Here is a 13526-nt window from a genome sequence, read left to right as displayed (position 1 = left end):
GCAGGGCTAAATGTAGGAAATAACCTCCTGCCCGCAACTGCATGTCCCTGGCATTGGACAATAGGAATTCCGCACCCCAGCATATTACAAAGCAGGACTGGACAAATTCCAGGAGCCTCCTTAAAAATGACAGCTGGCACCTAACTTTTGAGGTTTTCTCTAGTTCTTGTCAATGGAGTTGGCTTCTAAAAAAATCTTGCTGGCTCTTGCATTGGGCAGGCTGGTTCCTGAATTCCATAATAATTTGTTCACCCCTGTTATAAAAACGTCTTACCTTCCTAATAGCAAACTTCTGAAATTTATGTCATCTGCCGAGTGCCGGGGTGAATGTGTGTGGCTTTACTAGGCAACATGAAGGCACAAGTCAGTGGAAGGGGTGGTTTTGGTTTACCATCTCTTTTGAAGAGCCCTTGAGGATTTCAGGCTACAGCAGAACTCTGCAAAGATACTGAAATATGCATGCAGGGACCTCAAGGCACCTGCGACCCCAGGACAGGAACCAGCTTAAAGTGACTCTGTCACTAGATAAAAAATGTTTGAATAAGGCCTGCCCGTAGAAAAAAAGCATTAATACTTCCCAGTCCCATGACTGACGCCACCAATCTTTGCTATCTTGAAAGTGGAACTACAACATCCTATTCCTTACAGCAATTGAAGGTGCCATCTTAGCCTCTACTTGGATTGCAGTTGCCATGGTGTTGCACATGTGATCATCTATGATACCAGCCATTTGAGGGCTTGAAAGTTGGGTTTAGAGCTGAAACAATTACACTGGCAACCTTGACAGTTGGCATGCCTTGAAAGTAACTGTTTTAGGAGACATTAAATTGTAGACATGTGCACCAGCAAAAATCTATTTAGTTTAGTTTCGTTTTGAAACAAACAAAAAAAAATTGTTTCGTTTTGTTTTGATTCGGACTTTGCATTATTTCGTTTTTCGGATTTGGGTCCAAAATTAAATTTGTTTTGGACACAATTCGTTAGCAGTAGTCCTGCCGAAATTCGTTTATGGACGAAATTATTTTTGTAAGTAAAATTTAGATTGCTATTTTAGACAAAAATACTGAATAATTGCATCTTTAATGCTTTCCACAGCTTTAAGAATCGAATTTTCCAATGGTAAAAGGCAACTATAACTTAAAGTTTATGTAAACCAATAAGCACACAATTCAATTTATGTATAGTGCATGTTATTATTATAATCATATATTAGACATGTGCACCAGCAAAAAATTAGTTTAGTTTCGTTTTGATTTGGATTTTGCATTATTTCGTTTTTCGGATTCGGGTCCGAAATTAAATTCGTTTGAATTCGCATGCGGACGAAATTCGTTAGCGGTAGTCCGGTCGAAATTTCATTTTTGGCCGAATTTTGTTGCTGCAAATGACATTAGGGAAAAAAAAATGATTATTTTTTTATTTTTTTACAGTCTGCAGGAGATGGAAAAAAAAGGGGTTTAAAGCCCCTTTAAATTCATGAGTTTCAGAATGATGAAAATTAGTCCGAAACGAATTTCGGAACGAACCGAATCGCACATGTCTATAATTGGTGGATACAGTTCTTATTTGCTAAGTTGGCTTAAAAATTAACCTTTTACTTGACATGCAGACCTTTGTAAAATATTTTTTATATAGTGACAGAGTCGCTCTAACACCAGGAAAACACCACAAAGGTTTATTTATGGACGTGTGCACAACAATACCATGTTGTTAAAATGTCAATATTTGACCACACTTGTATGATTTAAAAAGACTGTGTCTTTTATTTTGCTCAGGCATGATGTCAACCTATGTAAGAACTCAAAGTAAGAGGATCCCAAAGAAGAACAATCACCTATGGGCAGAACACATGCAGAAAGGTAACATATTGAATAAATTGTTTGTAGTCCTCCTTTAACCCTTTCGCTGCTAAGGTTTTATTTTTGATTTTTTGCACACATGTTATAATCCACATTTTAGCCCTGGAAATTACTTCAAACCCCCAAACAGTCTGTTTAAACTGGTCCGCTGCAACCGACGTAACCCTTAAGTCGGTGGCAGCAAAAGGGTTAAAGCACACTTTTTGTTAACTTATGTTTGACTTCCCTGTGGCAAAGATAAGATGTCTTAAGGGCCTATTTAAAATAAAATGCATAGCTTATTCGTCCAGCGAAACTGCAAGTACATTCGTTCCATGCAAGTTAACCAGCTGTTGTGAGAATGGGGCAAAAGCAGATGTTCTTCAAATGGTTAATTCATAATGAATAGATTGAACTGCGAAAATATTGGATTATGGCCCCTAGATGGAGCTGAAAATCATAGGAAATAAATACACCCTTCTATGCCTTACAGCCAAGGAAGGTGCAATCTTAGCTTCTATTTGGATTGCAGTTGCTGCACATGTGATCAGCTATAACACCAGCCATTTCAGGGCTTGATAGTTATTTTAAAGGAGAACTATGAGGTGAGTGCTTTTCACTCACCTCATAGTTCCAGCCGACCAGACCACAGTTCTGTCCTCCCCAGCCAGAGCACATATGTTGGCTACCTCCTCGCGTCTCCCTGGTCCCTTCCCAGTGAACTCTAAGCAAATCTAGTGGCACCCTCACCCACCCGCCACAGAGCAGTGCGAAGAGTGAGAACCTGGTAGATTCCTGTGACACCTCCCAGTAGGCAAACAAGAGGTGAGGCAGGTATCTCTCCCAAGTGAATGGTCGCAAATATCCAGAGCAGTTGCTTCAGGGACCTGTTAAACTGCTTGCACAGTCCGTTTGTCTGGGGAGCTCTGCAGAAGTTTAATTCCGCAGAGCCTCCATAACTGCTGGGTCAGTTCGGCAGTAAACTGGGTTCCCTGGTCCGAGACTGTCACAGGTCGGCTCAGTAGATCGGGAAGTGAGCGAACACATAACGGCGTTCGCTCACTTCTCGATCCTGTCATGACTCTCTCCCGTGACAGGGGAGGGGCTGGATTCCCCCCTCCCCGCTCCGATCCTCCAGCGCTGACTGGTGGAACCGACGGGGAGGGGGCGGGTACAGCTGGCTCTGCCTATAAATAGGCAGAGCCAGCTGTCACTCACGCAGCTGGGCGGATCCAGGCATAATTATCGGGATCCGTTTCAGCTGCGGCGTCTCAGTATACCGCAAGCTGTGGCTCGCGGTATACTGCGGCGTCCCTACTGAGATTAGGGTGACGGGAGGACGCTAGTTTGTGTCCTCCCCTTACCCTAAGGAGAACTATGGGGAAAAGCCCTAAGCCCATAGTTCTCCTTTAAGAGCTGAAATAAGCACACTGGCAACCCTGACAGTTGACATGCTTTAAAAGTAACTGTTTTGGGAGACATTAATCTCCTTGGTGGTATTCCTGAGTGTGGCTCGGGGTTAGTTTTCAGTACCATAAGTGGTAACCCTGAGCCACACTCGGGATTACAGCGTAGCGTCTCTTACCTTGTCCACGATCCCCGCTGTGTCCTCCGGCCGATGCCGCCATCCGTCTTCCGGGTTCCGTCCCTTGCGAGCGTCCGCGTAGCAGGGGGCGGATCCGGTAGAAATGTCTTAAGTAAAAATAAAAAATGAAAACAAAAAATAGAACAAAAAAGGAAAAAATAAATAAAATAATCAGACCGACAGGGAGGTTAAAGGAGAACTATGAGGTGAGTGATTTTCACTCAACCTCATAGTTCGAGCCGAACTCAATAGATCAGGAAGTGAGTGAACACATACCATCGCTCGCTCACTTCTCGATCCTGTACCTGCAGAGAGCGGTGACTGTCACTCACGGCTCCCTGCAGGTATTTCCCCCCTCCCCGCTCCGATCCTCCAGCGCTGACTGGAGGAACGAATGTGGCTCTGCCTCTAGTGGCTTTGCCTCTAGATAGGCAGAGCCAGCTGTCAATCACGCAGCTGGGCGGATCTCGACAGTAATGTTGGGATCCGTCCCAGCTGAGGCGGTCTCAGTATACCACGAGCTGTAGCTCGCGATATACTGAGCTTTGGGTCATGGGGGGACGTCCGCTCGTGACCCTGAGGAGAACTATGGGGAAAAACACCCCATAGTTCTCCTTTAAATTAGTGGGTAAAGTTCCTCTTTAGTAATGCGATACAAGATTACAATTCAAGAGAACACTAGAGAGATTGACAATTTTAATGTAACCATTGCTATAACAGCACTAGCAATGCTTATATTTATATGCTCATTCCCTTCAGTGATCTCTCGAATTGTAACATTGGATCTCTTTACTAACATGTACAGTATTTATTTCCTCTGCTCCTCAGCTCCATCTAATGGACATAATGCAGTATTTCCCTGATTCATTCTGTTCTTTATGAATTCCCTATTGAAGATGAGAAAACACAATTACATTAAGAACATTTGTTTTTGTCCCATTCTAACAACAGCTGGTTAACTCCCACAGAACAAATATACATGCAGTTTTGCTGGATGAATAAGCTAGGCATTTTTTTAATAAATAGACCCCAAAGTGTTATAACCTTTTAGCGGTATGCTTCTCCAACTAGGGCCAGATTTCTGCATAGCGAACATAGGCCATGATTTAGAGCAGCAGGGGTGGCAGAGAGTATTCTACAGACATGTTGTTGGCCTTCAGTAACATATTGCTGTGTATAATGGAAAAGTTAAAGACTGCCATCTTGTCTGCCAGATCAGTGCAGCAGGGTCCTCTTTGTAGCTGTTCTTGCACAGTCTTTGCATTTTGTACTTAGGACCATATATCACTGGTGATTTTATAGAAGTGATCCTTTTTTTTACAATTTCTCACTAAGGGAATCATAGCTATTTTATATTGAATTGCTATTTTTATGAACCCAAGCCCCAAAAAGTTGGGACGCTGTGTAAAATCTACAGAATATTTTATTCACAGTAGAAAGTAAAAAAACATATCAAATGTTTAAACTGAGGAAATGTACAATTTTAAGGAAAAAAAGGTCATTTTAAAATTGATTGTGAAATCTGTTGTGAGTAAAATATAGATTTATGAGATTTGCAAATCATTGCATTGTTTTTTTATGTAGATTTTACAGAGTGTCCCAACTTTTGGGGAATTGGGGTTGTAACTATAGCAATTCAATACAAAATAGCTATGATTTCCTTAGTGAGAAATAGAGTGAAAAAAAGGATTGCTCCTATAAAATACACAGTGTCCCAACTTTTTGGGAATTGGGGTTGTACAAAAACGCAGAACTCACATGCGGTGCCATTACATGTTAATGACACCCAAACACGGTCAAGCAAACACAATTTTTACCCATGTGTGAATGCACGTTAAAACGCAGAAAAAAACATGGTACGCGTGTAGCAGATTTTGCTACATGGGTGACTTTCCCGCATTTGTCGTGCTTGCAGCACCCATTGAAATCAATGGGGACACGCGGCAAACACGGGAAACAAATGCTCACAAACGTGTACCGACACGTGTCGCCGCAACACAATGGTGTGAGCAAGCACTTACAGCCACAGCCTTGCCTTGCAATAAGCCTTGTCAGTTGGCAAAGGGATGTAGGAAGTATAAATCCAGCCCTGCATCCAGCCAGACTAACCGTGCCAGCCTAGTCTTTTATGACAGATGCTATAGCATTTACATGGTATGTAAATAAATTCCAAGCAACAACGGGCAAGCAAACACAAGCTCCATAATTGTTCCTTATTAGTCATTAGTCACAATGAAACAGGAGAATTAAATCAGAAAATATAACCAATTAACATAATTGTTTTTACAATTGGAGTGTGAATAATATACAGTCTGTGCCTACCCCTTCCACTACATTAAGATGATTGACAGAGCAGGGTAAACCAAGAAAAGTGCCAGCTGCATCATCTCTGCAGAGTTTATTTCTCTGGTTCATTTGTACAAAGCCAAGATATCCTAAAAGAGAGGAGTACAAACATTTGAATTATTATACATGAATTTGGTAGATAGATGCAAGGAGAAGCAATTATAGGTTTGTAGATTTTGTAAGTATTTAGATTGCTATTTTAGACAAAAATACTGAATAATTGCATCTTTAATGTTTTCCACAGCTTTAAGAATCTAATTTTCCAACAGTAAAAGGCAACTATACCTTAAAGTGTACGTAAACCAATAAGCACACAATTCAATTTATGTATAGTGCATGTTATCAATATAATCATGCTATATATTAGACATGTGCACCAGCAAAAAAATTTGTTTAGTTTAGTTTAGTTTCGATTCGGATTTGGCATTATTTAGTTTTTCGGATTCGGGTCCGAAATTAAATTAGTTTCGGAATTCGCATGCGGACGAAATTCGTTAGCGGTAGGCCGGTCGAAATTTCGTTTTTGGAAGAAATTTCGTTGCAGCAAAATGACATTAGGAAAACATTTTTTTTTTTTTTTAGTTTGCAGAAGATGAAAAAAAAAAAGCGTGAGGTTCCCCCTCAATTCATACCAGCCCTTTTAGGTCTGGTAGGAATGTTAAAAGGGACCCCCCCCCCAAGTTAAAACACAAAAAAAGTGCGTGGGGTTTCCCCCAAAATCTCTACCAGACCCTTTAGGCCTGGTAGGAATTTTAAGGGGGAACCCCAGCCCCCAAAAATGGGGGGAAAAAACGTGGGATCCCGCTAACAGTCCTACCAGACTCTTGATCTGAGCACTGGCCCGGCAGGGCAGGAAGGGGGGGGGGGGACGATCCCAGTCAGGACCCTCTCTGCAAGGAGTTTGTGTTCTCTCTTTGCTTGTGTGGGAAAGGTAGGAAAAACGGTTATTCATTTAAATGTCCCAATTATAGACATTTAGTCCTGGTTCACATACCTTATTCTGAAATCTTAAGGTAAAAAAAAAAGAGCGTGTGTAAATCACTAGAAACTGAAATCTTGATAAGTGGATTGTGTAGTCTCTAATGTAAATCCATTATTTAATGCTGAAGGGCCACATCATTTTTTCAAAGTGGCTTATGTAAAAGAGTGGTAGATAATACGTTAAAGAGACGCTGTCAGGTCCCTGAACAAATGCAAACAGCACTTCTATGCAAGTAGTATTCACGCCTCTCCAGTGGCCCATGTCCTCTACATTCCCTTCATTCCAATGCTGCAACCTCAGTTAGACTTTTTGGCCTTTGACACTTTCGGGAGTGTCGGATGCCTGTGCTCCCCGCCATGTTATGTGGCTCCTTCCTGTGCCCCTATATCACTGCTGTGTTCTATAGTGGTGTAGGGGTCAGAGGGTAGATTCACAACAGTGTGGAGAATAGGCACCCAATACTCCCAGGAGTGTTGAATGCCAAAGCATCTCACAGAGGCTGTAGCACTGGATGAAATAAAGTACAAGACGTGCCATCAGAGAGGTATACTACCTCTTCTATTGCAGGGAAGTGATGTTTGCATTTGTTTGGGGGCCTGATAGAGTCTCTTTAAAATTAATGTAATATAATGGTAGGGGAAGGGGCATATTTTCCAACACATACTTGGCCCACAGTCCATTAATCCTATAGAAGAAAACTATCCTCTGTCATTTTGTTGCCTCTGTCTACCTACATGGAGCAATGCTTGAACAACAAAGTTATTTAAATGTAAAATATTACAATAGAGTTTTAATTCCAACTGGAATTGACAACCGGAATGTAAATCACTTTTACACAATTTCCACCTCCAAACGTGTGCTTATGGCAAAAAAGCCTCTTAATAGAAAGAGATCAGGTATATTATTTCCTATCTGTCACTAGAGGGCAGGGTTGAACCAAATTTGGATCTACGTTTAATTCAAAGAAAAAGCTTCAGTATGTTTATACTGACAAGAATGTGACATTATGATTTATTATCAAGATTACCTAAACAGAACATCTTAGAGTAGCAAAATACCCTGCAGGGAAAGATAAGTGCTTGAATTCAACCTTTCCTCTACTTATACCCCTTGCTCTCCAGCTACTGTTCCTGCAGCTTGTCTATTATGACAGAGCACAATTTAAGCAAATGTAATTTCTCGTTTCTGTTTTGTTCTCTGACTGACTTAACCCAGTCAGATGTTATCAGCAGATCACAAATTGCAGAGGTGTAATAGGAAAAAAATTATATGATTTACACACCTGAAAACAATTCATTAATATCAAAACAAAGTGTCCATGCAAAAGTGTGTCGAAAGGACATGTCACAGCGCTGACAAAAAAAAATATTTTCTATTGTGTACAAAAAAAAAAGACTGGAGTTGGGTTTTAAATGTGTAAAAATTAAACTTTTACCTGCTACTAATTGGCCCCAGGACTACATACTTTTGGATGTGTTCTTGAATGCCGCAAATCAGAGGTGCTCTAATATGCAAATACTTACTAGCAATATTAATAGTTGCCCCATACTTGAACCGTCTTATTGACCAGATAAGCCTCTAACCAAATGACAAGCCAACTAAAATTGATGGGGCTTCCTGGGCACATCCTCTTATGTGTGTACTCCCACACCTGACAACTGGGCCTGTTTAAGAAATCTTATCTATCAATCAACAAAGATAGGGCCAGTGTTGATGGGCTTTGGGCTTGTGCTGATAGATTCTTGCATCTATGATCAGTCTGAGAGGCATCTGAGATTATTTGCAGTCTATTGACCGGTGAATTTGACTTGCAGATGACCTCCTCTTGACATGCAGCTGACCTCCTCCTAAGATACGTCAACCAACTTCAGGCTGCTTTTGCATTCCCATTGGCTTGTATGGGAAGAGACGAAGTTCTGCTACTAACAAAAGTCTGTCAACACAGGCCCTACCTCAGAGGGTTGGTTTGTTAAATGTTCTCACTCCTGTGGTAACCACCTATTTGTCTTCAGTTTGTTTCCTAAAACCACATTTATGTTTTTCAAGTGTTACTGGGTGCTTAATAACAAGCGTCTCATGCTTCAGTATATTTGTTCTTTAAATAAAAGAAAATATATAGGTAAATAAGAATTAGGATTTATTATTCTCATTTAACACTGCTGCTCATACAATAGAGGTAAAGAGTATGTCAACAAACACAGGAGGCTGCGGGTGTTCGATCAAGGTAAGTATACGGCTATGAAGAGGAGGGTGATCTGTTACGTCAAGGCAAAGAATAAAAAAGTGCCTATGGAGAACTTCCAGTGATGAAATGATTAAATCACTTCCCTCAGATCGTAGTGCCACGTCATCTTCTCTCACTAATGCTGATAAACAGACTTTACAAGATAACATCAAAATAAATAAAATATGCATAATGCAAAAGGTAACACAAATATGCACATATGCATGCATGCTAATTTTTTAAACTTGCATTAAAAAATATATACTTTATTTCTGCTTTAAACAATGTTAACTAATATAAAAAGTTGCTTTATGTAAAAGAACAAGAAAAAGAAACCTCAAATATGTGTTTTTAGCCACCCCTTGAACAATTTCAAGTGTCACGTAGTTCATCTTCTTTCTCGATCTATGCTCAATTAACATTGCCTTTCTGTCTGCTATTTCAGTCTATTACTCCTATTTAGAACTTGCCTGCAGCTCTGCAATATATTGGGAATATTGTCAGGTTCTTCTAGGTGAGGAATGCAATCTAGAGTTCCTGACAAAATATGCACATAGATAGACATGTATGTGAGTGATATGTTGTAGACAAGCATGTGTTACTACTTTACTAACTTCAAAAATATCAGTATATGTTTTGAAATCTTGTGTCTGAGCAATATCCTGTGCTCATTCAGTAACCTAGTATTACTACTAGTACCGTTTTCCCTGAAGGCAGCAGAGTAGGGGCCATGTCAAATCAGAGTAATAGAGCCAAGAAAATAAGGTTAGTAAACTTGCTTTATTATACTGTACATCACTGGTGTTCCCGGTTTAACAGAGACTACTTATTTTAAAGTCTGCTCTTTCTGCACTGCTTGATCAGTCTGAGATCAAATAATGTAGCAAACCTAAAATACCTACCTCTCAGTCTGCTCTAATATTAGGTCCCATCGCAGGTACATTTTGATACTTAAATAACCGATGCAACAACAGTGGTAAACTGGGGCCTTTGAACAATATTCCTATTAGAAGAGGCTTCTGGAAGCCCTGCTGTATGCCCAGTAATAGTATAAAGACAACTAATTCAGCTATAAAACGGCATCTTAGTAGGGGGAGCATGACGGCATCCGTCACAGTGGGTATGCTACTGGTCCCATCTCAATGTTCAAACATTTTTTATTAAACCTGATAGTAGAGTGCTACTAATGAGTTATTTGCCCTGAATAGAGAGGGGAAGAAGGGTAAGCTGCAGGGGCTGATACTGAGAAAGTGGTCTAACATGCAAGTACACAGGGGGTGGGAGGAGCACCTCAGCCACAGAGCCCCCTAAGAGTTCTTTAACCAGCTTCCCCCCACCTCTCTGGCCCGTCAGAGCTGACATTTACACCAGTGCAGTCTTCCTTTAACTGTTACCATATCAATGCAGGGGCATTTTTTCCTTCAGCCAACACAGGAGCATGTTTTCCTCCACCATCTCAGCTACAGTTATCCCCATATTTCATTGAGGCACACTATGTGCACTCATATCATCCATTTGTTCATGCACATATGCCCTGCTGATTGGAAGAGACAGGTGCCAATATGAAAGGGGCCTAAGAGTGCAACTGAAGTTTTGAATACAGCGGAGAGGGATTAGAACACCCGTCAGATTTTTATTGCTATCTCTGTCACCATTGCGGAGATTCACCCTTTCGATTTGTCCTGGCGACCATTATCACTGAAAGTAAAAGAAAATCACACATTTTGGGTTGTCATCAGAACAGGAATAGGAATAGATGGGAAATCTTCCAATGGGGACACTAGTTCTGGTGACCCTGCTGATGGGAAACCTCCCCATTAGGACAAAGAGGCCAAAAAAAGAGAGGGGTCATAACCTCCCTTACTCTACCCAAAACCTTTGGCTTCAGTTCTACTTTATGAATGCCTGATGCCTTAGTAGATATAATGATATGGGATTATCCATATATGACCATATAAACTTGCCAATGAGATGTCTATATTCTGGTTTAACATAAAGTTAGACTTTTGTTTTTCATTTTCTCTGTGTTTTTATTATTGTCATTAAAGGGTTCAAGATACCTACAACTCCTTCCTCAATTCCTACAAAATACCAGACCGTGTTTATTACTGAGTCAGAACAGAATGGTTTTAACTCCAGATCACCGAGATTTTCCTACAGTCTAAATCAGGTAACATTAGGATACTTTTGATATAGCTATGCTCATATTTTAGGATGCAGAGTTCACTGCTTCATTAATATTTGCAGTTTTCACAAGTCACTCACATATTTGTATATCTAAATAAAATCCAAGGACTGTCTATTTGTATGTCTATTGAAAATAAAAGGTCAACTGCATTCAAATGTGATATTAATGTGTTAAATTGTTGTTGGCAAACTAAGGTCCCTTTCACATGGGCAGCCCATTCAGATCTGCCTGTCAATTTTTCAGGCGGATCTGATAGGACGTCCAATGTAACACTGTGGGCAGCCCGACTGCCGCTAGGTCCGGAAAGAAAACCAAAAACATAACAGAGTTTTGTTTTGGCTGACCTGATTGTGAAGGATTGGAGGTAATGGGATGCCAAAAAACCTAACATGGGTTCAGCTAGTTCAGAATTGACATCCGTTCCATATTGCTCTGTGCACGGATCCCCTGTTGATTGGAACAAGCAGTGCCTGTGTGAAGAGGCCTAAATCACGTGATGGCAATTTATAGATCATCAAATCCTCATTGGCAAGATATCTCCATAAGAATACGTAGTTCTGTCTGATGGATATGATCATGGATTATTATATAGAAAAGCTGGGGAGTCCAGCAATGAGAGAGTAAAGTGGCTTTGTGGTTGAGTACAAACTACATCAAGGAAGTCTTACTATTTGGGGCTGGTGGGTAACGCATTGCAACATTCTCCACTCAGAAATATTAGATTGAGGTGGAGCTTGTTCTTAAGTTTGCAGACTTTCTACTACTTGAAATAAAGCCAGATGATAGCTTCCTGGTCAGATCATGTCCTTTTCATACCTAAAACAATTTCTACATAATTTATATATGATTTGCAATTCTCTATTTCAAAAGAGAGTTCATCAATCAATCTTTCATTACAGTAGGCTGAATCAGTACTTGAGGCAACACCCTGTGACTTGCGTTTGTTCCTTATTATTTTTTCTTAAGTTCTTGAGCAATCAACCCTGAGGGCTAGCTACCACATTTCCAACGTTCTGAAGATACATTTAGAATGTTTTATGTAATTATAGATCATTCACCTGTTCAGCTTTTAATAGAAACAGTTCTGATAAGATGAGGCTTCCTTCTCTAAGGATATACTGGCTTTTTACCTTTGCATTCTTTGAGGCATTCTTTGAGAGTCCATATCCTTCTATTAAACTCCAACATACACAGACACATATACTTAAGTTGGGTATACAGAGACGGAGATAATTTTTTCGTTTAGGCCGAACAAAAAAAATCTGACAGATTCATCCATCCACACTAACAGCATGTCTTTTGTATTCTGAGAGCAGGACCCTGTCTAATGATTGACTTATGTTGAAGAGTTAATGCCTCCCATGCAACAGCAGGAATCAGCCGAAATTAATTTTGAGTGTACCCAACTTTACCTTCCTTATGCTCCCCCACAACTCTGTTTAGCCATTGGAGTAAAAAGAAAAAAACTATGTATGCTACAAGTCTCTTGAGTTGGAGCTCATACAGGATTTGGGCTCCTCATGTTTGGGCACTGATTGGCCCAGTGCTGTCACATAAAGTGAATCACATACCCCCCACCCCCCATACCTGGATGTACCATTTATTTCCTTTAGCTCCTGGTGTTGAATGGAGTGACAGGGGAGCAAAGGTAAGATAAGTAAAAGTTGGGTAAGTAGGGGTAGTAAAAGCAAACCCACTGTATTAGCTTTCAACACAGGATACAAGTTGCTCTTAGAAATCACACATACGTCGCTGGCAGCAGGCCCCTGTGAACAGACTACTGGCAGCTATAGCTATCAGGACTCTTTTTACCTGTTTAAAGCTGACTGTTGGCTTTACACTGGAAGCGATTCTGGAAGCAGAGCTTCTCTTCCTCAGGTAGTGGAAGAGAGACCAGTGAACATCTGTTTGAATGAATGAGCCTGATTGCATAATTTCCGGCTATTCAGCTGTCATTCCCCAGCTAAAGAAGCCAGGGAAGAAGCTATTTAAGCACGATCTGTGCATGAATAGCTTTTTTGAAGTTCAAAGGTGACATTAGGTGTCTAAAAGGCCCTAGTGTCACCTCACAGAGTACTTGTCACCTCCAATGTGCTATCACATAGGGGGCTTATGAGCCCCCCTAAGTAATAACTAATGGTTTCAGGACAGTGGTGGAGTGCCAGAGCCAGGTCCCAGCTGCAACCGCTGCAACCCTGGTAGTTCTCATGAAAATGCCAAGTATCTGCACTGGTACTCGAAAAGTATCTGTGCATCCCTACCAAGAAATTTTTTTAAAGTGCCGCAAATGTGTGCATACTAATGTAAACATTCGTTGGGTGTGCCTACGTTTGAAAATTACAATTTGGCTACACTTGTTAGGT

General features: G+C 40.7%; 1 protein-coding gene across 1 annotated transcript in view; it reads left to right on the top strand.

Moving 5' to 3' along the window:
* The first annotated feature begins 10073 nt into the window (after positions 1-10073).
* Positions 10074-13526, top strand: part of STPG1 (sperm tail PG-rich repeat containing 1) — a 34505-nt gene continuing 31052 nt past the window's right edge. The window contains exons 1-2 of the mRNA XM_018569196.1: positions 10074-10091; positions 10978-11145. Coding sequence (XP_018424698.1) covers positions 10074-10091; positions 10978-11145 — 186 coding nt within the window. The remainder of the gene's footprint in view (positions 10092-10977; positions 11146-13526) is intronic.

Source organism: Nanorana parkeri, unplaced genomic scaffold (genome assembly GCF_000935625.1).
Source record: "Nanorana parkeri isolate BGI_ZX_2015 unplaced genomic scaffold, ASM93562v1 scaffold1303, whole genome shotgun sequence".
NCBI lineage: Eukaryota > Metazoa > Chordata > Amphibia > Anura > Dicroglossidae > Nanorana > Nanorana parkeri.
The sequence above is the reverse complement of the archived record's forward strand: the minus strand, read 5'-3'. Positions and strand labels throughout refer to the sequence as shown.